The sequence below is a fragment of the Indicator indicator genome, chromosome 14, assembly GCF_027791375.1.
Source record: "Indicator indicator isolate 239-I01 chromosome 14, UM_Iind_1.1, whole genome shotgun sequence".
In the NCBI taxonomy this organism is placed as follows: Eukaryota; Metazoa; Chordata; class Aves; order Piciformes; family Indicatoridae; genus Indicator; species Indicator indicator.
This window is the reverse complement of record NC_072023.1, coordinates 15032607-15057843: the sequence shown is the minus strand read 5'-3', so window position 1 is coordinate 15057843 and position 25237 is coordinate 15032607. Positions and strand designations below refer to the sequence as shown.

The window sequence follows — 25237 nt, the reverse complement described above, 5'->3', positions numbered from 1 at the left end:
TCTGACTCCTCAAAAAAGGGACAAGGAGAACAGGAGAAGAATGTCAGGATGAAACAGTACAGCTTGGTCAATGTGGCAACATGCTGAAAAGTAGGTTTTGATCCCTGGAACTTGGCCTTACCTTTCACTTTCTAGCTCAACTCTTTCCCTAAGTACACAGTATTGAATCTTTGCTTTGCAGGTCTCTGCATGCCAGCTGAAGTCCCTCTTGTCATAACCTTAACAGTAATTTTAATATGAACTTGTTCAGAGAGGTGGGTAAAAATTGTCAATACACTGACTTTAATTTAGCTGCAGAAATAAATAGTAGTGACCCTACATTGGCACAACATCCAAAGTTCACTTAGCCCTGGAATTTCCAGAAATCAATTTAATTTTCCTACTCCTCTGACTGTGTTTTTTTTATTCAGGTAAAATATGGAAATATGTAAGAGCTCCGAAGTTCTTCTATTGGATTAAATTGCTGGTCCTCCCAGAAAGATGCTGTCAATATCTGATTCCAAATTTTGGCTCTGAGAGGCTCACCATGAGATGGAGATAGATGTTAAGCCTTGTCAGAACAGCTCTCTAAATAATAGTCACAGTTCATTCTCTTATTGAGTCCTCAGTTTAGTTTTTCTGAGGACAACCATAATCCCAACAATAAGGGATGAAATTGCAATCTCTTTAATCTCCATGTAAGCTGTTTGTAAAGCAGTTATTAACATTTTATTAAAAACCTATCCAAAATGTACCTTGCAGGAGAATTTCTTTTGTTATCACTACCAGCTAGATGATTTTTTTTTCAGGGCAGTTGGAGGATGGAGCAAGAAAAAAAACTTTGGACATCTCAGCCATTCAAACATTTAGGATGCAAACTGACTCTTGATCTGCTTCAGCAATGCCTGGAACTGGCAGAGAAAGGTGCAGAGTTCAGGCCAAAGATCTGTGACCTCCATCACTCTGATCACCCAATAGTCTGTGCCTGGAGATCATGAGGAATTCCCCTCAAATGCAGTTTCCAATAGTTAGGACATGTCCTATCCTTTGCACTCACGTTGCAGTTTGGAAGGGGAAGGTCGTCATGAACATTTCCTTTTGCTCCAGCAGTCTTCCACAATTAACACCTGTGCTTTGCATGGCAAGCCAGGCCACACACCTAAAGCACTGAGCCATGGCCAATCTCCACATGCATGCTCTTCTGCACTAGGTCCCAGATTCCTCTCACTGACATTTAAGATCTTGTAAGATCTTGGGGCCACCCAAGATAGGTGAGTGGTCTCTTTATGAAGCAAGACAAATGTCTTAGATGTCAACTTGACTGGTTCGCCATCTAAAAGCTACTGTCTCTCTTCATTAATTAGAGAAGAAACCAAGGGAGATGAGCCTATTACCATAAGGACCTTGGTTAGTTGCCTAAGGTTTAATTTGACTTCATCCACAAGATGCTCCTCACAAACATACACCTAGGGCAATAAAACAGCAGCCATTCAAAGGGCCTCTTAATAAAGGAGAATTTAATCTATTGGGAGAGCTACTGTGGAACAGAAATTCTGCCATGGATTTTCCCACCCATTTCTTTCCCTTGAAAAGCCCTTGAGACTCAGTCCTGTGATTGGATATACCTGTGTGGATGTGTGAGCTGCTGACTTTAGTGTGGTACCCCTCCTCAACTGGCAAAATGAGAATTTTCCTGGGAGAGAGTACTTTTTATTTTGTTTTGATTTAAATATGAGATACTTGAGGATTACGAGAAAGAAACCATCCTTTGCCTGAAATTCTGTACATCAGCTTCAGGTTATTTCAGGCAATCATGAAGCTATGGGCATTTTTCATAAATTTACAAATATATATATACATATCTACACATATCTACATGTACATGTGGGCACACCTAGGAACTAGGTTTACCACTGCATTATTCCAGCCACACGCAACTACAACGAATCTTTTTTACAAAAAGAGATTGGTATAAAGTTGGAATGACTTAGCAGTGACTATTCCTGTGTCTGTGCAAAAGGTCCTTAAGTGGGCTGACATATAAATACAGCCCCCTCACCTAAGTCCCTTCATCACATACATACATAAATAGGACCTAGTCTCACAGTAGGTAATTTCCCATTGCTTCCAATGACCTGTAATCAAAGGGAATTTTACTTGAGACGAACTGAAAAGTTCAAGTCCATTTTAAAGACAGTTTACAGCCTTGAAAGTTGTCATGTCTGTCATACTAGGCCTCAAAATGCTTTAAAATAATTCAAGCTACTGCAAAAAAATTATTCTCAAAAGTCCCCAAATACGTTTCTCTATGTAAGCAGGGGAAATTTTGTCCTGCAGAAGATCAAAGAACAAATATATGAATATAAACACTCTAAGTGATGGAAATTTCTGAGTAAAAATAGTAACAGTTTAAATTAGAAGTGTGTGATTGTTGGTGGTGCCCAGGAGTTATAAATAATTCAGTACACTCTAACTGAATAGTCAAAAGCTGCATTTTTATTTTATTGTTCTGATTACTCTAACCATTTTCTACCAATGCTCATGAATTTTGACCTATAGCAACTGCTGCTAGGTGTCCTTTTTTTCCACTCCTCCACCTTTTCCTGGAGATAACCTATCTGAGCCCTCCATTATTTCTATTGCAAGTATTCTCTGAGCAAGGAAGGAAAATTGGTCTGTGATTCTGGAATGTTTTACTAGAGGTGACCAGCATTTCATTTCTCTCTTGGAGCCTATATTGAGGCAGTGGTCTAAGCTCCTTATCCAAGTTAAATCCTCAACAGGTACAAGACATACTGCATTTAACTTGGCAACATAGCATCAGGCTCCAGTACTCCCACTGATGTCAACAGGGAGCTTCTCAGAGGCCCTTGGCCATCAACAGTAGGTTTTTGTGTGTGTGTGTTTATTTTATTGTGGGTTTTTGTTTGATTGGATTGGTTTGTTTGGTTAGTTGTGGGGTTTTTTGTTTGTTTGTTTGGGTTGGGCTGGTTTTTTTAAATAAAAAAGTGTTGCAGTCCATAACTACAGCTCTGAAGAAGGCTGTAGGGTTGGGGCATTAGTGGGGCAGACAGGATGGGAACCCTAAATCAAGGGAGGAAAAAAGTTAACATCTCATGACTGTTTCTTTCTAAAGCCAAAGATTAGATAGGGTGAATGTGTAAGCACACATTTACTTATCAGTGTTAGCCAAGACAGAAATAATTTTTCTTCTCTAGCACTTGATCCAAACCACACTGGAGCCAAGCGGAAGCCTTCTGTGGACTTCAACAGACTATGGAACAGGTATGGTATATTCCTGACTGGAAACAGTGGGCTGTTTTGAGCTGAGCCCTGTTTTCATGCATATTCAGTCTAGACTGGCAGAATCAAAATGTTATGGATCTGGCCAGGAGTTTGTAATCAAACTTCAGGTTTTTTTGAAGCTCAGTTCTTGACCTTGGAAATTCATCCATTACTAATCTTTACATGTGTCTGTGCTTTGTGCACACTTTTTACTCTTTGTTCCCTCAGTGGTGCCTTGCAGTTGTTCAGAGCTGTCTCAGTTTTTCACCTTGAGTCTTCCCATGCTGGCTGGCTGAGCACAGCAGTATGGGCTGTGAAAGAGTGCAAAACCTGGGGGCAAGGAAATGCAGTGTTGGTTTGTGTGAATGTGCCTGAGCACATAGCCCTTCTAGGTCTATGTAGAGACATAGAAGAAAGAGCCTGGATAATGTATGTCTTTATTTAAGCTATACTTGGTAACATATTATTTCCTCTCCATTTCACTGCTGGCAGTTAGCTTGGCACTCAAGAATTAAGGACAGATTACAGTGATTTTCTTCTGAGCTCTGCTTATCAGTGGGGCTCCAGGGATGAGCCTGATTTGGAGGCGCTGCATGGTGGGTAAATGGACAGCCATGGAGACACAGTCTTCCCAGAACACTTGGGAATCTGAGATGCTCCCTGCATATCAATCCCTTCCCTCATCAACCATCCAGTGAACTGCACAGCTAATATGCCATAGCTAAAAGTGGTCCCAAATGACTCTCATCTACAAGAAAGCAGAATACCTGCACTCTCATGGTTCTCTCCTGAGAGGATGAGTATCCTCTGTTTAGAGGACTCTGAGTCTTGATTTTTTTTTTCCTTTCATTTGTTACTGCAGCTGGAATAACATTTTTTCAAGTAATGGCAATTTTTCAAAAGCAATATTTCAAAGAAATTGCAATGGTCACTGGTGGTTTGCAATCCACTTGCAACAGTCCCTGGGGTAGAATGAAAGGAAAAAAGCCCAACTAGAAATATAACTGGAGGGACTGTACCATTCAGATCAGAGAATATCAGTTGTGTCTGCAGAGAGGGAGAAGAAAGAGATGATATATACAGGTGGCCACTATGAATCAGGAATTTTAACACACAAACAGCCTAGCTTGTAGAAGAAGGTGTCCTACACAGTACATAAGGTACAGAGCACATGGACTCCTGCCATGTAGCTCCCTCACATATAGAGTGACCTCAGCAGGGACAGACAACAGAATTCCCAGTAGCTAACTCACTGAGGTCACAGAACAACTTCACTGTACAATAACTGAGAGCCACAAATACACAAAACCTCAGCCTGCAGATCTCAGTGGGTTGAGCCAATTTGTCCTGCATCCCTAGGACTGGCATTTTGTGACATCTGTGTTCATGTCAGTCAAGTTCCTCTGTGGTCTCTGGAGCACGATGACATGTTGGCCCAGCAGTACAACATGAAAGGTAGTGTGCAGGAAAGAGGCAGCCAGCTATGGACCCCACCTCACCACCTTATGGAAAGGGAGACCAAATACCCCCTGGTACACCAGGTTAGGACAACAGTGTCATTTTATCTACAAGGAGGGATAGAAAAAGAAGAGCAGGGGCTGGACTCTGCAGGAGGCTGAACATCATCCAAGAAAACACATCCTTAAATTTAAGCATATGAATAGCCTACTAAATTCAAGGGAATTAGTCACATGCTTTCAGTAAAGCACATGCTTAGGTGTTTCTACAGGGCAGATTGAAGGGATATGGTCAAGCCCCTTAATGATAGGATCACAGCTAACAGATTTCTAATTACCTATTCCTTCAGCTAGAAAACCACACACTCATCAAAAAAGCTTCAATCTCTGCTCAGAAAGATATTTCAAAGCCTCCCAAAAATCCAGTAATTCAGACTAGATGCAGAAATTCAGACTATTCTATGCTTTGGCTCCGAATAGATGGAGACACTAACCACAGCCCTTGTTTGAGTGAAAGATGAAAGAATTGGAGTTTCAAGCAATGGTCCCTTTGGGTATCCAGTTTGAGATTAAGATTATATCATCATAGTCTACTTCAGACACTGCTAGTTTTTAAGATCCTTTGTAGCTGCATAGCCCCTAGAGAGCCTATGCTATCACGAGAGGAAAAATAAAGAACTGGCCTAAAGATTCAGGGTTAATACTTTTCCATTGCAAATAATAACCTCCGCCACCATTGGCACACACAGACAAACACACAAGCTTACGCACAGCTTCTAAACCAACACTGTCAGAGATATTTCATCAAGGCAGAACTCTTTTCATGCCATATGCAGAAAGAAAGGAAAGCTTTGAGAATCCATCAAAGTGCAGAATTATTTCAATTTCTTCAAATCTTACTTCTATACCTCTTTCAGAACTGTATCTGTAAAAGAATACACCCTGTGACCTGTCACAGATCACACAAGACTGTACATCATCACAGGAGCTGTGCCACAGGGCTGGTGGACTCCAGCTAGATATCTGTGTCCTTCGCTTTACCTGGGACACTGTACTTGCATGAAACCCTTTCAGCACTGAAGAGGAGGAAGAAAGTTTGTCTTCAAAGCTGTTTCTAAAATTAATCTCTGAATGAAAACTTGAGAGTTTTTTTCCAAAATTGTTCATATTTTGGAAAAATTTCACAATTTTTTATAGGTCTCTTGGTTTTCACTTATTGATTTTCTGCTTTCAGTTTTTATTTAGCTTTCCAAGAGCTGTTTTTACATTTCCTTCTTCACTGCAATAATGACACATCAGCCTTCTTACCTAGTAGGCACTTGCACAGTCAGAAGGCTTCAAAGCTTTTCAAAACCACTCTACTCAAAAACCTTGCCAGAAAAAAAAGAATTAAACCAATCTACTTAAAAAGGAAATGTTTTCAAAAGGCATTTTCAATATGAATAAATAAATATTTTCTCTAGTCAGATCTAATGGAGAATGAAATGGCAAAACTTCAGTTGCCAAGAATGGCACTTCAGTGGCAACACACTGGCTTGGCAGCTGGCATTGGCATTGGCATGATTGGAGCATTTGTAGACCAGAGAAAGCCAAAAATAAGTAGTTGAGCAAGAATGAAAGAAACCCATATCTACTCTACTCCAAAATACCCTCCAGAAATGTAATTTCTTTGGGCACTGGTAATAAAGCGATTACAAAAGGTCTAATGAGAAGGGGAAACAGGGCTATGCAATTGTATTGCATAAGAATTGTTTGTTGGTTGGATTTTTTTAACTGAGCAAAATACAGTATCTTGCCAGTTGCGTACATGGCATGACCTGGAAATTAATGCCTTAATTTCTGTGCAGTAGGCACAGTTTCAACAGGTTGCCTCCTTCTCCTGGTGTTTCTATAAATGCAGGGGATTATTTAAGGACTGGTGGCATGCAGCTATCATGTAAGAAAGGATTGCTGGTACTATCCCTGAATTAAGAGAATGTTGCGTTGGAATGCTTTTGGGAAGGCCTTTTTTCTTTGCCCTGTGTCCCTTTGTCTGTACTTTTGTCAATGGTGCCCTCACTCCTGCATATGGTCAGTTAGTCATCACCTCTTCAGCCTCCATTTGGTTACATTCTTAGTCTTTCCTACCCACACTCCCTTCAGTCACTGTTCCCCTGCAAGGAACTACTGCCCTCACAGCCAAAATGCTTTGATTCCCCTGATGGTATTCGCTTGCCCCTCCAGACTTTGTTATTCATTTAGCTCTTCTAGAACCTATGACCTGACTGATGGGAAGAGCAGACTGAAGGAAAAAGGACACAATGGGAAGAGGAGTAGCAGGAAAAAGAGAAAGACCAAAAAAGAGAGAGTTCCATTTTTGGATTCACAATTATATCTTACAACACTTGAGCTCAGGGGAAATGAATCTCCTTTCTCTGAATCTGACCCTTTTGCTTCCATATGTACACAGTTCTCCCAGATGAAGAGTGGAGATTTCCAGTGAATGGGGGCAGTTTCCAAAGACAAGATGTGAGAAGGTCTTATTTGGCATACATGAACACAACAAGAGGCGTCTCTTATTTCTCCCTTACAAAAAATAGCTTCCTTTTCCTCCTTGGTAATGGCTTTTGCCCAGTTGTCTTAAACATCCAAAACAGAAACTTGGTGAAATCCCACTCCAGGAAATACCTGGGAAGAACAACTGCCAGGGCTTCCCTCACCTCCCTTCTCCCTGGGTCGGTCTTCCCTTGGGTCCAACATCCTTAACTATCAGATGCTCTGTGAAAACAAAATAACATCCCCAAATCCATCAGAGAAGACATGCTGTCTCAGACCTGATGGCTTTCTTCACATTTCTGCAGTTGCAGTGCCTCAGTCTTGGGCCACAAACACAGCATGGAAGGTTTTGTGGACAATCACATTGCAATGTTTTAAATTTTTCTTTTTCTTAAAAAAAAATAAAGAGGGAAGAAAAAGTTATACACACATGTATCACAGCATTTTCAAAAGGCCTTCTGCTGCATTTATGTTAGCAGTTCAGCCTCAGTTGTGAGCCTGGATGTAAGGCAGCTGGAAGATTAAAACCACATTGTTGGAAAGTCCGCTGAGATGTCCTCATGGAGTTGTTTGTTGTTGGTTTTGTGTTGTTGAGTTTGGGTTTTTTTGTGGCTTTCTGGTTTTATTTTTTTAGATGCTTTTTATTTTCACTTGTTTGCTTCTCTCTAAAATTTGACAGGCAAAAAGAAAATGCTTCTCTGCTTTTCCCCACACATTCTGTCCATTTTGGGTTTTTTGAGTTTTAAGCAAAAAAGAAAAAAAAAAACCAACCCAAAAAACCAAACCAAACCAAAATACACAAAAACAAACCCAAGAAATACCTCAAAAGCCAAACCCAATGACAGGGCAGGCTTCTGTCATTTTGCTTTAAGAAAGAAAAAGAAAGTGGGTAGGTTTCTGATAATGGCCTTGAGGAGGTACATTGTAGAGTAGGCTCAAATGCTTGATTTGTTCCTTTGCTTGCTGTTTACATTTTCCCTTCTGGCTACAATGGACAGGCTTTTTATCCTCCCTACCCCAGCCTCATGTCCTGAACAGATTCTGGTTTCACACCCCCTCAGAGACTCCCTGTTCCCCTTCCCAAATGGCAGTAGGTAGGTGCAACTGTATGTTCATTCAACCTGTAAGGTATGATGCTGAAGTTAAGAGCTGGATGGAAGAGCCACGTGAGAGAAAAGCTTTCCCATTGCTGTGAGAAAGAACGAAGCAACACAGAGTCCGGTGGAGATGTGAGTGCCACGTTGGACTCAGCTCTACCTTGGCACTGGCATTAACTTGAGATTATATATATATATATAGAATTATATATACATATATATGCATGTATAGGTATACATAGACATATATATATATATGTGTATATGTGTGTGTGTGTATTAGTTTGTTGTTTGTTTTAGCACACTGTCCCATTCTCAGGTCTAGATTTGGGGCAGTTGGTCCTGGGGACAGGCTGGACAGAAGGAGCCAGAGTGCAGAAGAAGCCAGAGATAAGAGTGAGGCCCAGGCCCCCCCATGCACAGAACATGGACCAGCCATAGCCATGGCTGATGTCGTCAGGAAGTCCGTACAGGTAGCGGGGGTAGCGGGAGAGCTCAAAGTTGATTCCAGCCACACATGTGCACAGTGAAATGATGCAGAAGGTTCCTGGAGGAGAACGGGAAGGGGAAAAGGAAGGAGGAAAAAAAGAAAGAGAAGTTAGAAGAGTGATAGACATACCACTTTCCAAGTTGCCTGAAAACAGCTGGTGCAAGCAGTAAGGAAACACCTACGAGAAGATGATTGTATAGGAAGTAGCATAGCCTAGTGGCTCAGTGAGGAAAGAACTGTGTGCCACCAGAGCCTTGAATTTTGATGTTGAACAGAGCTGTATGGAGAAACTTTCACAGGAACAGCTGGGAACCAGCATGCTTCATGAAACCACTGATTTTTCTGGAATTTTGCTTTAGACAAATACAGGGTGAATTATCACGTTTCTGTATTTGGGGGCAGAGGGGTGGGGTAAAAGAGCTTGACGTTTTTGTTTAATTTCAGTTTTCCCATGATAAGTTTTATAAAGGAAAAGACTACAAAATACTTGACATATTCTGGGTCTGTTGAAACATAAATTTTAAATTACTTGGGAGATTTTTTGCGGAGTTTTCTTATATCAAAATTTAAAATATTTCATTCTATAACCCTTTTAAATACCACTGTCAAAATCTTAAAATCCCTCACAAAATACAGATTCTACATGCTGCAGGATTCCAGTCCTAATCCAGATGCCCTCTTCATTGTTGGGGAAATTTTCAGAATATCCTGTTCTTGTTTTCCATCTCTGCAGCAATATTTCATTTCTTCCTGAGAACACTGCAAGGACAGGCTTCATAACTCTGTCAGGTGGCAAGTTTTATGGACAGCCATATGTATCAAATGAGGCTGAACCTTAGCCCATTCAGATGAGTCTAATTTTGGTCTTTGGCCTCCAGCTTCATCTAACCTAAACTCTGAGCTCCTGAAATATCACAGTTGCCACCCACACACCAAATAATGGATAGCTACAGACACTACACAGAATCCCTTACTTAAAGTTTGGGTTGTTTTACTAGAAGCTACACATCCCTTTCCATGTTTTACCATGTCACTTTGCTTACCCAGTAACATAAGTGTGTCTGCAAGAATGTAGTTATGGCCTGTGTGACATGTCAACATGACTAGTACATTATGGGACCTTATGTGGAAAAAAAAGGATCCAAGAGAGCCACTGTGCTCCGAGAATCGAGCTCTGTGGCTCATTTCAAATGGCTGTGGTTATAAAATTACATGAAAGGTCTTTCTTTACTAGCAAGAACATGATAATTTCAGCTCTCTTGAAGTATAAGATTTTTAAGGAAGGTGGGTGGGAAAATCTGTGCGTCCAGACTAGAGATGAATTTGCTAAGTAGAAAAGGAAGGGAAATAACTTTGGGTTTCAAATACTCCCCATACTTTCATGCTTTGTCTTGGCAGTTTCAATTACGGGTTCTTCAAAGCATGAGTGTTGCTTACTCTTTGTATACAAGCAGTATATTGGCATTCTACCCTGCCAGGGGTATTCTGACCCCTAACAAATGAACAAGAGGAACAAGTAACATCAATAAAGAATAAAGCACATCATGAGCTTGAGACTTCTTTTTAAAAAGGCTGTCCTCACTCTGCTTCTTCACTGGAGATTGTGCTCTGTGATAACAAATAATGACTGCCAGGCACAATGTTAGAGGATGCATAGTATTGGCCCTCAGCCAGTCACCTCCCTGGGCTTCTGCAGGATGTCTTGTACAGCACAGGTTTATCAGCCTCCATAGTGCTACTTATTACAGACACACACACAAAAATGCCATTATATACCACCTAGAGGAATCTTTATGGCCATTATACAAATCCTATATGTTGTTTGTATTCAGCCAAGCGAGGAACATCCCACGTGTAGGTAATCTGGCTTCTCACCAGGAGGGATACTGATGAAACAGTACAGTTACTACCTCATGATTTTGGTAGATTTTGCTCATGAACTTGAAAACATAACACAAAGGGTTATCACAGAATCACAGAAAACATCTGGTTGGAAGACACCTCAAAGATCATCCAATCCAAACCTCAACCTCAAAGATCATCCAATCCAACCCTCAACCCAGCACTGAAGTGTCAACACCAAACCATGTCACTAAGCACCAGGTCCACATGCTGCTTAAACACCTCCAGGGACGATGACTCCACCACTGCTCTGGGAAGACCATTCCAATGTTTGATAACCCTCTCTGTGAAGAAATAGTTCCTAATATCTAGCCTGAACCTCCCCTGGTGCAACTTGAAACCATTTCCTCTAGTCCTGTCACTTGACACAAAGGAGAAGAGGCTGGACCACTCCTCACTCCAACCTCCTTGCAAATTGCATGGTTGTTGCATAGTGAAAAAGTCGTGAGTGGAAGGGATGCAGAGACTGAGCTTACACTTTCACATGTAGCCTCTACTAGTCTGGGTAAGACACAACACAGAGACAGCAGAATGGCTGCTGCCCATAGCACTGTCTGCCCTATGAACACAGAGTAAGCATCCTCAACTCTGGGATTCTTTTTCTGCTCTGAAAATAAAATGAACACTTACTTCCTGGCAGGTTCCTGCCGTCAGTGAGGTGCCACCCTACATGCATGCACTAATGCCCCAGGTCCCCAGGCAGCCACAGCAATACAAACCTTTTATTTGTGAAAAACACTGTAACTCTGGACCAAGTAGAGGACAAAGAACTGAAGGCTGATGGTACAGCTGCAGCACTGGCACACAGAATGTGAATGACAGGTGGTAATAACAGCTCACTAGGGATGTGCTCTTACATGAGTTGGACAGGGAAGATTAAATACCTTCTTCTGCAGCTGGGAAGAGCAGAAAGTTCTTAGTTCTGGGAATCTTAAGTGTGATGGTTTTAAGACAGTCTTTTTAATTTTTCTTCACAAAGTTCAAGCAGAGAAGGAATGTAAATAAATCACTATTGGGTGTAAGAAAGCAAAATAATGATTATTCTAAACACTCCACTGGAGAGAGAGAAATGTTTAAGAATCTCTACTCAAAACAAGGTTGGGGAGTTGGGCAATTCTCAGCTTGCTGGGCTTCTGTCTGCTTCTTCTTTTCTGGCTGAAGATAACACACTGACCTTGACAAGCTAAGTCTAACAGACTCTCTGCTTGACTCTCTGCCTTCTGCCAGGGGGGTATGGGGGGATTCCTTCTGGTTGGGGGGAAGCAAAGGGAGCTTGGTTGTGCTTTTCTGTTGATTATACATATTTGTAAATGTTGTGAATAGTGTATATTTGTATATATTCATTGCATTTCATCATAGATTGTAGATTTGCTTGTAAATACAGCTTTCATTTGCTTCCAGACTGAGCTAGCCTGGTCACTGTCGGGGGGGAACTCAACTCTCACACTGTTACACTAAAGAAAATGCTGATGGATGAGACAAGACAACAGCACCACTTTTGACAATGGAAATACATGTGTCACTGCAAAATGCTTCAGTCATGTGAGAGATGAAATTTCATGTAAAGCTATGTCTGACATGTAGTCAAACCTCCATCCTGACTCCTTATTAGACAGGTGCCCTTCCTTTTGGGCTGGTTCCTTTTGAGTGCCTGCTAACAGACTGATGATCAACAGCTGTTTGAGCTCCTGAGCCATTCAATACCTCATGACCATCTTGTGCTTTTCCTTCTTATAGTTTACAGAAGAAGAGTATTAGACACTGAATGTCTCTTCCATTTAGCCTTTAAGTTTTTTTAGGACAGAGTTTAACACATTTGCTATACATGTGTATAAGACTGGGGTCCTGCAGATGCACCCAGGAGAGGGGTAGATGAGAAAGGTAATATCAAAGCTTAATTTGGCGTGGATTATGAGTCAGTGTGCTTTGCTGTAGCTGGTTTTAAGCATGATTATATCAATTAGAGCTGCCAGCAGGCCTGTGGTACTAGGAATTTTTGTGGGTTTTTTGGTAAATGTACCTTTTCTTTCTAATCAGCTTGGCTGTGTAAGGGGCTGCAATGCCTCAGTTTTCAAACCTCACCTCAATGAGAGAGAAGAACTACTTGTGAGTGAAACAATTTAGACACAAACAGGCTCAAACCATCCATGCCAAATATGTCTGAATTCTGCCTCACAATAGTGCCCCCTGAACCATGTCAGAAGCTACATCCTTCAGCCACAGATTTGGCTTGATTTCCACAGGTATAAAGCCAGAGGGATTTCATAGGGCCTGTGGGGTTTTGTGACACAAGAACTGCTGCCTCTCTTAGATATCCTCCAAATGAAGGTAAGCCTTCATGATGCTGGGGCACAAACAGACCCCGCTGCCAGGAGTTACATCTTAAACACCCTTGTCCCCGGTATTTGGGATGAGGTGTCTGACTGTAGCTTGAAGGAGAAGTCAAAGGAAATCCAAAAAGCCAGTAATTAAAATGATCCAGGCACCAAGCCCACTACAAATTATTTTTCTCAGATTCTTTGGAAAATATTTCTTCCGTGTCTGATGGAATGATTCTTGCTCTCTCCTTTCCCCCCACAACAGACAGAAAAAACTCATGGACTAACTGTGATGTCAAGTGTACAAAGTAAACAAACAGAAAACTCCTGTTTCTTCTCCCCTTCTTCTTTTTCTTCTTCTTTTGCTTCTTCTTCTTTTTTTTCCTTTTTTTTTCTTCCAGAGATAAAAATGTCAAATATTGCTTATAAACACTAGCAGATAAAAAGAGTAACACAAAGGTATGGATTTTAAGGTGCCCTCTGAAACCACACAGTTCTCAAATAAATGTGAATCTCTGCCTTTTAAAGTATTTCTAGTAACTGCAATTTATGGCAACTTGTGGCCACTAATGTCTTTGGAAGAAGTGCTGTTTATTTAATTATCATCACTTTTTTATTATAGAGTTATGGGGGGAAATCTCACAAGTGACACATTATTTTCCCTTTGCCCTAATAGCTTTTACTATTTTCAAGGTAAATCAAACAAACAAATAAAATGAGGTCTGATCCTAAAGTGGAGTGTGTAGCCTTAGCTATTTAAATTATATTATAATCAAATGAAATTATTAAAGAAAAAACTGAATTCCCTCCCAACACAGTGATGACAAAAGCCTTTTGGAGGGAGCAGCTCTGCAGTAAACTCCTTCTGTGCATGGATTAAACGCCTCAGCAGCACACAGCTCTTGAGATCGTTTTATTGCTCTGTGCATACATGCATAGAATATAAATTATTGCTTAATTATGTACTGTTCCAGCAGCAGCAGCTTGCAGCATCACCGGTAGGTTGCAGAATAGCAAGGGGTTTACTGGAAAATTGCCTTTATGTAAAAAAGCTGAAATGGAGTAAGTCTGATTGGGTGATGGAGATTTAGAGCAGTGTCCTTGGGAGACGATACACCCACCTGGGTGGAACCTAATGCACCTTTATTTTATTCTGTGAGCCTGAGTAAACTGCAGAGTCTGTAGTGGTGCTATGGGATTGCATTATAGCCACTGTCAGAATGTGGTTTGCATTTGGCCTTTGGCCTCCAACCTTAGAATACAGCAGTGACATCCACACCAGAGCTGTATGCCTGCTGCCTGTTACTTCAGCAGCAGTCCTCTGTCTATTGAATTGATGCTGCACAAACTATAATATGTCATGCCCCAGAGGACTATGTATCTTCTGTCACAACCACAAATACTTAATGGTTACCAACCTTAGGTTCATGTAAATCAGCACAGTACATAGAACATTACAGTAGTTTGGGGGGGGAGAAGAGGGGAGAGGGCTGATCTCCAGTTTGCTCTGCTGATACAAATGGCAGTCAGGCTGTACTGCACATTATAGCACTCTGCAGATTTCCATATGGTGACAGTTCTGCTACCATATCCCGTGGTCATGGGACTGTACTGGGAGTGGATATTCCTGCTGTGTGCTATGAACATATGAGTTGGCATGTAAGGCAAAAGGAACACCACATAGCCAAAAGCACATAGTTTTGATAAAATGGAGTAAGGAGAAACAGGGAAGTTGATAAAAGCTTGAGCTGAATAACACCCTGATACTTCAGCAATACCTGTTGAAAATAACCTACCAATAAAGTGACCTGACTACAGTCATGAAGCATGCTGAGGCAGCCAGAAGGTTTCTTTCATCCCTTGCACTATCACCCAGGATGACCCAGGGAGAGGCTAAAAGGTTAAATGGAAAGGAGCACTGGTGTTCTGAGCAAACACAAGTGACTCCATCACATCTCAGATTTATCAGATGACAAGACATGTAAGTTTATTACCAAACTACCTCAGCCAGATGCTTTCCAGCCTAGGCATTTGCCAGAGCTGAAGAGAAACTTGTGGGGTCAGGTTAGGTTTGCTTTATCACAGAACATTTCCCACAGCATGGGGAATATGTACACCACATTGCATCTGTTCTTTTAGCAACCAGGTCATTTTGCATCTCTCCTTGTAACAACTTTTTCTTCAAGTCAAAAAAAATCTAACCACTCTCAGAAGGAGCCTTAGAAGGAGCCTCACGGAGTTTGTGGAGTCTTTCTTTTGTAAGAAACCTTAAATTGCTGAAAAGTCTTCAGTGAGACTGGAGAACAAATACAGCACAAACAAATTCAGTGTAGCCTTCTTTCACATTGCCTAGTGTGTACCACTGAAAATACTCTGAGAGGGAATACTTGAAGGGCTGAAAGGGTAGTGTTGTTCACGTGCCTTTATATAATCCTTTTGTTTGCTGAAGGCAGTACTAAAGAAGGCATTGGGAGCTTTGGGTGATAGTGGTGGCATCTGATTCATATATTTTCTGTCTTCAGATGCTGGAGAGAAGCCTATCCATTCATTTTTTCAAGTGACCAAAGGACTTTTTGGTTGTACAACTTTTGTACTGAGCATGAACTGTAGCAAAAAGGCTCTGGTCTCTGTTACTGTTTCCCTAAGTTGACCTGCCAGGAAAAGAAAAATCCTTTCTGTATTTGTTAAGTGTTACAGTTATTGAGATATAATAGCCAGAAATCAAAATAAGATGCAATTGTCTTGTCAACAAGGACTACTTAGTGTAGACCATCCCTATTAAATTTACATCACTCACATGAATGCTTGCAAGCAACAAACTACCCTTAAAGGACCACATGATGAGATCTTTCTTGTTGTAGAGGAAATAACTCTGCAGCCTCTGCAGCCCACGGGAGTACATCAGCATGACTCCCCTCTCTATCCAGTGGAAGAGCTGGATTGCAAAAAAACAAGGAAGGCCTCTCTCATCTAGTTTCTGACAAGTCCAGCTGCTTTTTCTGTGGAATTTCCATGGCCAGTTGGACTCTGTCCAGGTAGATTAGACAAAGCAAGCATAGCAGTGATTTGTCCAAGGGGAATGATCTTCTTCTAAGCTCTCAATCTGAGAAGCCAAGAAGGTGAATCTAAACCTTGTTTCACACTCTGCATATATAACAATAAGATCTGCCACACAGAGAAATTTGCTCTCCTTTCTCTCTGTAAATTCTTTTTGTTTAGCAAATCATATTAGTATCACTCTTTCTTCTGTTGCATGTGTAGTCTTCTTTCCTCTTTGACAGCAGGCATGCAAACAACGAAATAAACTTTTTTACAAAACCCAAACCAGTAATAAATGCCAACTGTGTTTTCATTGTCTTCCTTTGGACTTGAAGCATCTTACCATTGGAATTCAGAAGACAGCAACAGATCAAAGACTTGGTGACATTATTAAAGTATAAGGAACAATCTCAGAATTTTAAAATGCACATAACTTGTTTTCTAGGGCTGTGGTTGCAAAAGTGTTTTGTATTTTCTATCAGAGCTGTCTCTTCTACTTTGCTTCTACTTTATTTCACTCTCTGTCAGGCCCCCAAAGACCTACTGATATCCCTGAGAATCAAACCAGATTGTATGCCCTTCATAGACTACACTACATTTTCTGTTCTTGTAACTCTAAATGGTACTGATGCTTCTGCCAGTACCTCCCATCCTGGTGAGGGAGAAATTACCAGTCAGTATAGCTGACTTGAAATGAACACACACAAGAATATGAGCAGTTATTTTTCCTGAAAATCCAGAGTGAGCTGACTCCTTAATTTACCATACATCAAGTTCAGGAAGACTGATTTAAGACTGAAAAAAAATTATTTTTTATAGGCGTATGTGGTAGTTTTCAGCTATGCCTTTAAAATTTTTCACAGATCTTGAACAGAAAGTGGTAAAATGCAAATAATAAATCACTATTGGGTGTAAAAAGGAAAATGACAATAATTCTAAACAATCCCATTGGAGAGATATCTACCATAAGATTTAGTCCCCGAAACAACCTCTTTCTCTTCTCACTTACTCAGGTTGGGAGATACTAACTTTGTGGTTCTGCTGGCTTCTGCTTGACCTTGGCTGCATTGTCTAACGTCCCTCTGCTCCTTTTCCTTGTCCCTTTTGTACAGGAGGGTAAGGGGGAGCAGGGAGGGAAAAGCTGCTGCAGCTCCCCTGGTCTTTGGCCATGGGGGTCCTTGTGCTGTTTATTAATTGTAAATACCTTTACATATTGTAAATACCTTTACATATTGTAAATATTGTATATTTGTACATATTCATTGCATTCCATTGTAGATTGTAGTTTTGCTTGTAAATACAGTTTTTATTTTCTTCCAACTGAGCTGCTCTGGCAAATTTAATGTTGGGGGGAAATTTTCAACCCACCACATTACAAAATTTTCCCCATCTTTTGCTCCAGACTATGAGATCTCTACAGCTCATTATGAAGTCTTTCTGTTCTGTCCCTCAAATGCCACTGCTCTTCTATGATCAGGTACAAGGTTGCCAGAATTGCTTGTGTTGGTATTTCTCCCCACAGTGTGCAAGGGCACATCTCAGAGCATCAGATATGAGCCACTAGAAAAGAATTCCAACATATTTAAAGGTTGACTTTAAAGTCAGTTGCTAACACTTCCATGGAGACCAAATGCTATGGACTTGACAATAAATTCTCTTGTTGTGCTTTTCTTTCCAGGAAAAAAAAAAAACAAACACCTTTAAATGGCTACATTCTGCAGTACAGATGTGTTCATGGTTTGAAAAAAGCATTTCTATATCCCACCTCTATTTTCTTTTGGAGATGTTAACTCTTATGTCCCAGCTTTTCAGGAACAAGTCTGCCAGTATTGACCTAAAGAATCAGATAAATTCTGAGGCATTAAAAAAAAAAAAGCATCTAATGAAAATAGAAGAAAGACATAACTCTGCTTTTCAACTTAGGCTGTAGGAGATGCAAAGATGTGTGTTATGATCCTGCTTGAAGAGTATTATAACATGACATTCTAAAAGAGCGTTTCAGTGGCTGGTACATAGTGACACACAGATGCCCATACAATGAAATTGGAAACCTAATATATTTCCAGAGAGCCTCCAATTTCACTTACGAAATGGGTGCCATCATTAATAAATAAGTGCAAAATGTGTTCTTGGTGCACCAGTAAGCATAGAGAAGTACTGGAAGTAATGATGCAACGTGCTACTCTTGCTCTGCCTTTACAGCATAGTGTATTGTAAGCCTTGTGGTGCTGTCAGTTGAGCAACTGCTTTCTAGCTTGGAAATGCTGAACAGGCACCCTAGCATCATATTAAAACTCCAAAAGATGGCAAGGATGGCAAGGAGGTGTGTGTCTGTGGGAATGACACCTCCAGTCCTATCCACATGGGCAGAGTGGACCTATGTCCATATATCTGGACATGCATCCCATCGGTGCTCAGGCTTTGAAATACCTAAGAACAGAAGGGTCAGTCTTTAGGCCTGAGAAACAGTCTAAAACAGGACCAAGAAACATGACCCAAGAAACCACAAGCTTTGCAGGAGAGAACTGTTTGAAAAGAGGGACCAATAAATCCTGAAAGTGATGAAAAAGGGCATTTTAAAAATCAGGATAACTCTTATTAACTTACAATGCATGCGCTTGGGCTTGTTATGTAACTGCCTAATGGCCACTAAAGCACACAGCTTGTATAGCTGTTCTGAGCTCTGGGTCTCATCACAGGTCCATGAAGACTTTCAACAGCTCCTTTCTGCCTTCCACAACACCCTTGTAATGTGTTTGAGGGTTTTAAACAATCCAGAGCCTTAGAGAGGTTTAAACATTTAAAACCTATTAACATTGTACATTAACTCAAGTTCATTCCAATTCAAGGCCTTAAACCACTTTAGAGCATAATGCAAAATTTAACCAAAAGCACGAGGAGGAACAAAAGCCTACGTGTGTGGTGTGGGAGTCATGGCAGTGGGGGGACTGACCTTGTTGCACTGATGCTTGCTTCAAAGACTTTCATAGCCAATTTATGGAATCTCTTGATGAAATCAAGCTTTCCTCTCCATCTGGGGGTTAATCCACATAAGTTTCTATAGTGGTCTGCTAGGAGTTCTGCTGAATTCTTAAGTTCCTCTGCACTTGTCACTGATCTAATACCACAGAATTGGCATCCAACTATTTTTTTTTATTATAAATACTTTTCAAAGTGGCAATAGGTATTATGCCTTTGTGAAAAATATATTTATACCAAGATTCACAGCTCAGACTACAGCTGCTTATTGTAGACCTTTGTTTTTGTAAAGATCACATGCTGTTTCTTAAAATCTGTATGCAGGCACTTATGCACACTCATGTGCATTTGCACTTGCCTTTCCATTGGAAAAAAGATTTTACATAAACTTTCTAACACTATTTTCCTTTGGGGAAAGAAGCAGAAGAAACTGGATTTTTCAAAGAAAAAGTTGTGGAAAATATCTTCCATCTTCAGTGTTGTTATGAATCATGTCACCACAACATGTGAACATCCTGAAAAATGGGTAGAAACCTTGATTGTTAGTGAAATATGGAAAGCATAGGTGCCCTGTGAGACACATCATATTCTCAGATGAACTCAGAAGAATGTCTTTTATTTTGTCTTTTTATTTATCTTTCTCTTTGTCTCCTCTTGGCAGCTGCTATGAAGGTACTTCCTCACTGCCTGTGAGATGTCAATCACAAAGCTTTGCCTTACACTTGCTGTATTAAATTGCTCCATCTTTCTTTCTTAAATTATTCATCAGAAGGATGATTATTTTGAGATTGTAGGACCACAGCTTTTGTAGAATAAACACTCTTATTTTCTACTACTAAGTGCTATTTTCAAAGTACAGTGAGTTAAATTTGGGACTCAAATGACTGAACAGCTGGTAACAAACCACGGCTGCAAACCCACAGATGTCTCAGCTATCATCTACTAACATATGCATAGCACAGGCAAAGGAAGTACAGCACACAGGCTTGGGAATTTTGAAGACAAGACTCTCCACGGAGGTGGGGAGTAAAGGAGGATACAGACGTGTGCAGTGCATCTGTACCGACAGCTGTGCCACAGAGGCTCCCAAGGCCTGTATTTGAAGTCCCACTTTTTGATGGGGTTTGCATCCACATCAGCCTGGTTGTCAGCTCCTGGACAGAGTGAGTAATGCTCTGGCAGCTGCTGAGCTCTATTAGGCACTGACACAGAGCCCTGAGCGCATCTTTGTTCCTCCTGCACTTTGTGACAGACCCACATAGAATGACAGAATTGTTTTGGTTGGAGAAGACCAAGTCCAACTGTCAACCTAACACCACCATGTCCATTAAACCATGTCTTGAAGTGCCACATCTACAGGATTTTTTAACATCTCCAAGGACAGTGGCTCCACCACCTCCCTGGGCAGCTTATTCCAATGCCTGACCACTCTTTCAGTAAAGCATGGCATGGCTGGGGCAAGAGAAGGTGACCTGGTGACCCAGCATAAATGGTCAGTTCATCCTCTGGCTGTGGGGCTAATAAAGCAGTTTACTGACTTAACCCTGGGCTAAGGGAAGGAATAGTTTGGAAATATTTCTGAAAAGGAAGGAGGATGGAAATGGCCTATCCTTAGATTAGGATATAAAAGCAGAATGGATTCCTACATTCATAATTGGGTTGTTCTTTATTTCTTTAATAAACATCCTTCCTTGTGTGTCTGAAATAAAGCGTTAAATTGTGCCAGCACACCTACATGACTCTGGTAGTTTTAGGGGGGGCAATTTCAACCCACCACAGTAACTTTATTTTTCCTTTCTTCTCACGCATCCTTCCTGCCTGCTTATCTCTGCCATCGTAGGCAGCAGTGGAAAGAATAGATGTTCACCTCTGCTGTGGGAAAAGGTTTGAAGCTTTTATAACCCTGACCTAAGTCCTGTAAGCATGGATGGGCAGCAAAGAGCAATGTCTTTGCAGCACTCACAGGTGGGTCACAAAAATACAAATTGGGGCAGAAGTGAAGCTGGCAAATGGTGCTTGAATCCCCCAGACTGGCAAATCATCATTGGAGAGGAGGGAAGAGGAGAGGGAAGAAATTCCTGATGTTTCTGAAAGCAAATTCTAGGACAGAAAAACGGAAAGACTCCTTAGCATTACTGTATGTGTACAGCAAGACTTTCAGGCCTTTCAGTGCCAGTACAAAAGGGAATTTCAGACTCCCAAGCAGAGCCCCAAGTCCAGCAAAAATGTCACTAGGCAAAGACAAGAAATGAGCTGTTATGTGAGACTACAGATCATTTTATTACAGATCTGCATGATGAAGCTAAATCACATGAATAAGGGCATTTAGCAGCTGGAATAATTTCCAAATAGACTAATTAGAGACTGAATTATTAATGTTAAAACTTATCATTGGCTCAAAGCAAGGTTACAGCAAGAAACACACCTGACTTTGCAAAGAATAATGAATATTTGCAAGGCTAGTAAAATTTTATGCTTCTCTAAGGAAATTTTAGCAAATGGGGAAAAAACCCTGAAGTGATCCTGAAATACATGTCACAAGACAAAACTGACAGAAAGCAGATAAGAGTGAAGAGAACTGTAAACAAATGCAGAGATGATTTATCGTATTTATTTGCAGTAAATTTAGAGCAGAATAAGACAATGCAGAAGTCTCCCCCTGAAGGACTGCCCTGTTAGACATGCAATAAAACCCTTAACTATTGCACTGAAACATGTTCTCAGTACAAATTGCAGACTTATGAAAGGAAAACACATGAATGTGCAGCTGAAGGACAGATGATGATAAGGATGTGCTAAGGATGATAAAATGTCATTCTTTGTGGATCTTTTAACAGATTTACAAAAGCAAGTAATGTACACAGCTTTGGTCAGGGATGTAGTTTGGTCAGGGATGTAGTTTGGCCAAGGATAACTTTGTGCTAAAGTAAGTACCAAAACAAGGTATTAGAAGTGCCATTTTATATTTCTAGCTAGGAAAAGGGACAGCATTTCAGCAGGGAGGTGCACCAGGTAGGGAAGGGGAGAACGCAAGCACTGCCAGAACACTGGAGTTTGCCATCATGGTGCAAACCCCACTTTCCCCATGGCAGGCACTGATGAAGAGAAGGGTTTTGGAGCAGGTAGCAATGAAGCAAGCTATATGATGTTTTAAACCAGCCCATTGAAATTAAATCCGAGTGAACTGGGAAAACAACAAAGTATCAAATATTGTCTTTAAAAGATGATTTTATAATAATAAACAGATGGTGTGTTGACATTGGGTTTTCATGGGTGTGGAAGGACAATCAACCTTGTAGATTCTGAGATGCTGAAACAAGAAAATCCTATGAATGAATAATCTGAGTGCAGGTGGAAAACCCAAGAGTTAGATGGATATATAGCTTGTCAGCTTATCATGATACTAAAATATTCATAAACAACTTGATGAAAACTGATAGGAGGGATTCTTGAAGCTTGCTGCCTTTGCAGATCCACCAGTGTGTCAGTTCATAAAACCTCACCTCTTTGGAGCTGGAAGTAAGTCTACCATTGGACCTTGGCTTGGCAGTAACATTAGCTACTCTTGAGAGACTCAAGACAACAACCAAAATAATTGACAGATTGGCTATGAGAATAAAACCAAATAAGTCAAGGATTTGAACACATTCAAAAGGGCTTCTCAAAAGCCAGAAAATGAGTACTGCTTCCTGGGAACTGATGAGGAGGTCATGTCTAGACTTCAAAAAGCAAAGGCATGGCTTTGGTGCAAGTAACTATGCTTTGGTCAAAACACAATGTATAAAATGCCCCACGTGCATTTCCTCAGGTAGCTATTCAGCTGAATTCCTTTTAGAACTCTGCTAGGTACTTGATGACCATGAAAGCTTCTGGTTTGCCACACAACTTTGACATCTGGGTTACAGATGCTCCTAAGGTTCCAGAAATGATTGTAAAATTACAGCATTACTGGATGACATGCCCAGTATGGAGCTTTTACTGGTGCACAGATTTTCAGTAATTTGCATGTAGAGAAAATGCAAGAAGATGCAAGAGGATGTGCTTGGAGTCATGTATAATTTGAGTATGACCCAATTCTGTAATAGTATTAAACAGTTTCAAATAATATGCATAAAATGGATTAGTGTTAGTGAAACTTAAGAGCACAATTCCAAATGGAGAAACTCTCAAAAAGAGAAACTCTCCCACCTTGTAGGATAAAATCATACTGACAATATTGAAATAAAGCTACAACAGGTAGTGCAACCCTGGGTACATGAGGCTATGTAACAGTACCATTATGCAAAATGAGGTCAGAAATACTAAATATAATTTGCAGTACCCATCTGGCTTTGTACAAGATGAGTGACTGAAAAAAAAAATCTTACTATGGTCAGGCAAATACTGTTGTTTAAGATAAGGAATCCAAGTACAAATTCCACAATAAATACAGAAAATTATGCAGAAGAACTTCAGAAACCATAAGAGACCTGTGATTGCTGTTGATACAGATGCATTTGGACTACACAGAAAAGAGGAATGATTAAGAATTTTTAACTTGGTACAAAACATGGTGAATAACAGGGTAAAACACACACTAAATCACAATTTAGATGTCCTGGATTCCAGATGAGCTAATACCAGATAGCGACCTGCATTCAACAAATGACTTATTTCAGTAATTTGCTTGAGAAATTAGATAAGGAATCTAAAGCAAGTCCTTATTAGGCATGGCCACATGGGCTAGCAAGAAGACTGTTCAGCAAATATAATGAAGGTTCAAGGAAACCAAGTCTGGTCTAAGATTATCACAGTGCACTCCTCAATACTCCACTGAGATTTCCTGTTCAATAATTACAGGCAGTAAGGGACAAGCCCCATAGGTATGGCATGAGAGGAATATTTAAGCCTTATGGAAGAGCTGTTTATCTAGAAATTAAAACAGAGCAAATACTACAAACATAACCAAGAGAAGTGACATTGCAAATAGAAAGAAAGGCTGATTATATAGCCACTAATTTAACACAGCCTCCTTTCATCTGCAGTGAGGTCAGATGTCATAAGCTTCCCAAAGCATTTTTTCCATTACTGGAACAGAATAAAAAAATATGCAAAACTAAAAGGTCCCCATGCATTTTGAGGACCAACAGGATGATATATTGACAGCATTAACATCATGAGAGAAGCAAGCACAGAAAGGTTCAAATTACAAGATTCATTGCTGTAGAAGGAATGACTATGTAACATACAACGCACTCTGAAAACATTGGTAGGTATTGACATTTAGATTAGATGGCTCTAGTGGTGTATTTTATTAACTGCCTACTTCAGTTTGTAGATCTTACTTTATGCACACTTGCTGTTAAAAGAAATTGGGAAAAATATGGCATTTGCCACTGACTTGTGCAAAACAAGAGACAGAGTAACCTTTTGTAACACTGATCCATGTGTCTATGCTGGAACTTAAAATAAGTTTGATATCCTCCCAACACATCTTTATTAAAATTATCACACATCTTGACAGAATTTGGCAGATAAAATAATCTGGTGCTTGTCATTTAAATTAGTTTCAGAGTCCATCTGCTGGATCTTGTTATTATTTTGTCTGTGCAGTCAAAGAACAGGCTACTATCAGATGATTTCTCCTTGCACAGGTACTTCCATGCTGTGTTCAAGTTAATTATAAATACTCTATTAAACAGTTTCAAGCAATTGGCTTTTTGTGCCATGCTGTGTTTTTCTTGTTTTTCAGACCCTGAGTGAATCCTGTAGGTCTTCTGCAAACCTCTCCCAATCTTTCCATGTCATTCTTTAGTGTGGACATCAGATTAGCATGTCCAAAAATAGTTTAGCTTTGCCCAGAGGTAACCCCATCTCATACTCTTATTGCATATTCCCATCAGAACTGCCACATTTAGCAGCTGTGCTGCACTGAGTGCTCCTGTGTTAGCTGAATGATCCCAGCAACCATGGTTCCAAAGACCTTTTCAGAGTTGCTGCTTTCTGAGAGGCAGCCTGTTCTTCTGCGAGGATGATTGACACTTTTTGTTCCCAGTTGCATGACCTTGGATCTATCTCCACCGAAATGCATATTTTTGAGCATTCCAAAAGATGGCTTTGTAAGCTGCGATTGACCTGTCCCATTATGCATGGTTACACTCAGTAGTGTTTCACCTG

The 25237-nt window shown here is 40.5% G+C and overlaps 1 protein-coding gene across 1 annotated transcript in view; it reads right to left on the bottom strand.

The window, feature by feature from the left end:
* Positions 1–8649: 8649 nt before the first annotated feature.
* TMEM178B (transmembrane protein 178B) overlaps positions 8650–25237 on the bottom strand; it is a 206382-nt gene continuing 189794 nt past the window's right edge. The window contains exon 4 of the mRNA XM_054386985.1: positions 8650–8900. Coding sequence (XP_054242960.1) covers positions 8650–8900 — 251 coding nt within the window. The remainder of the gene's footprint in view (positions 8901–25237) is intronic.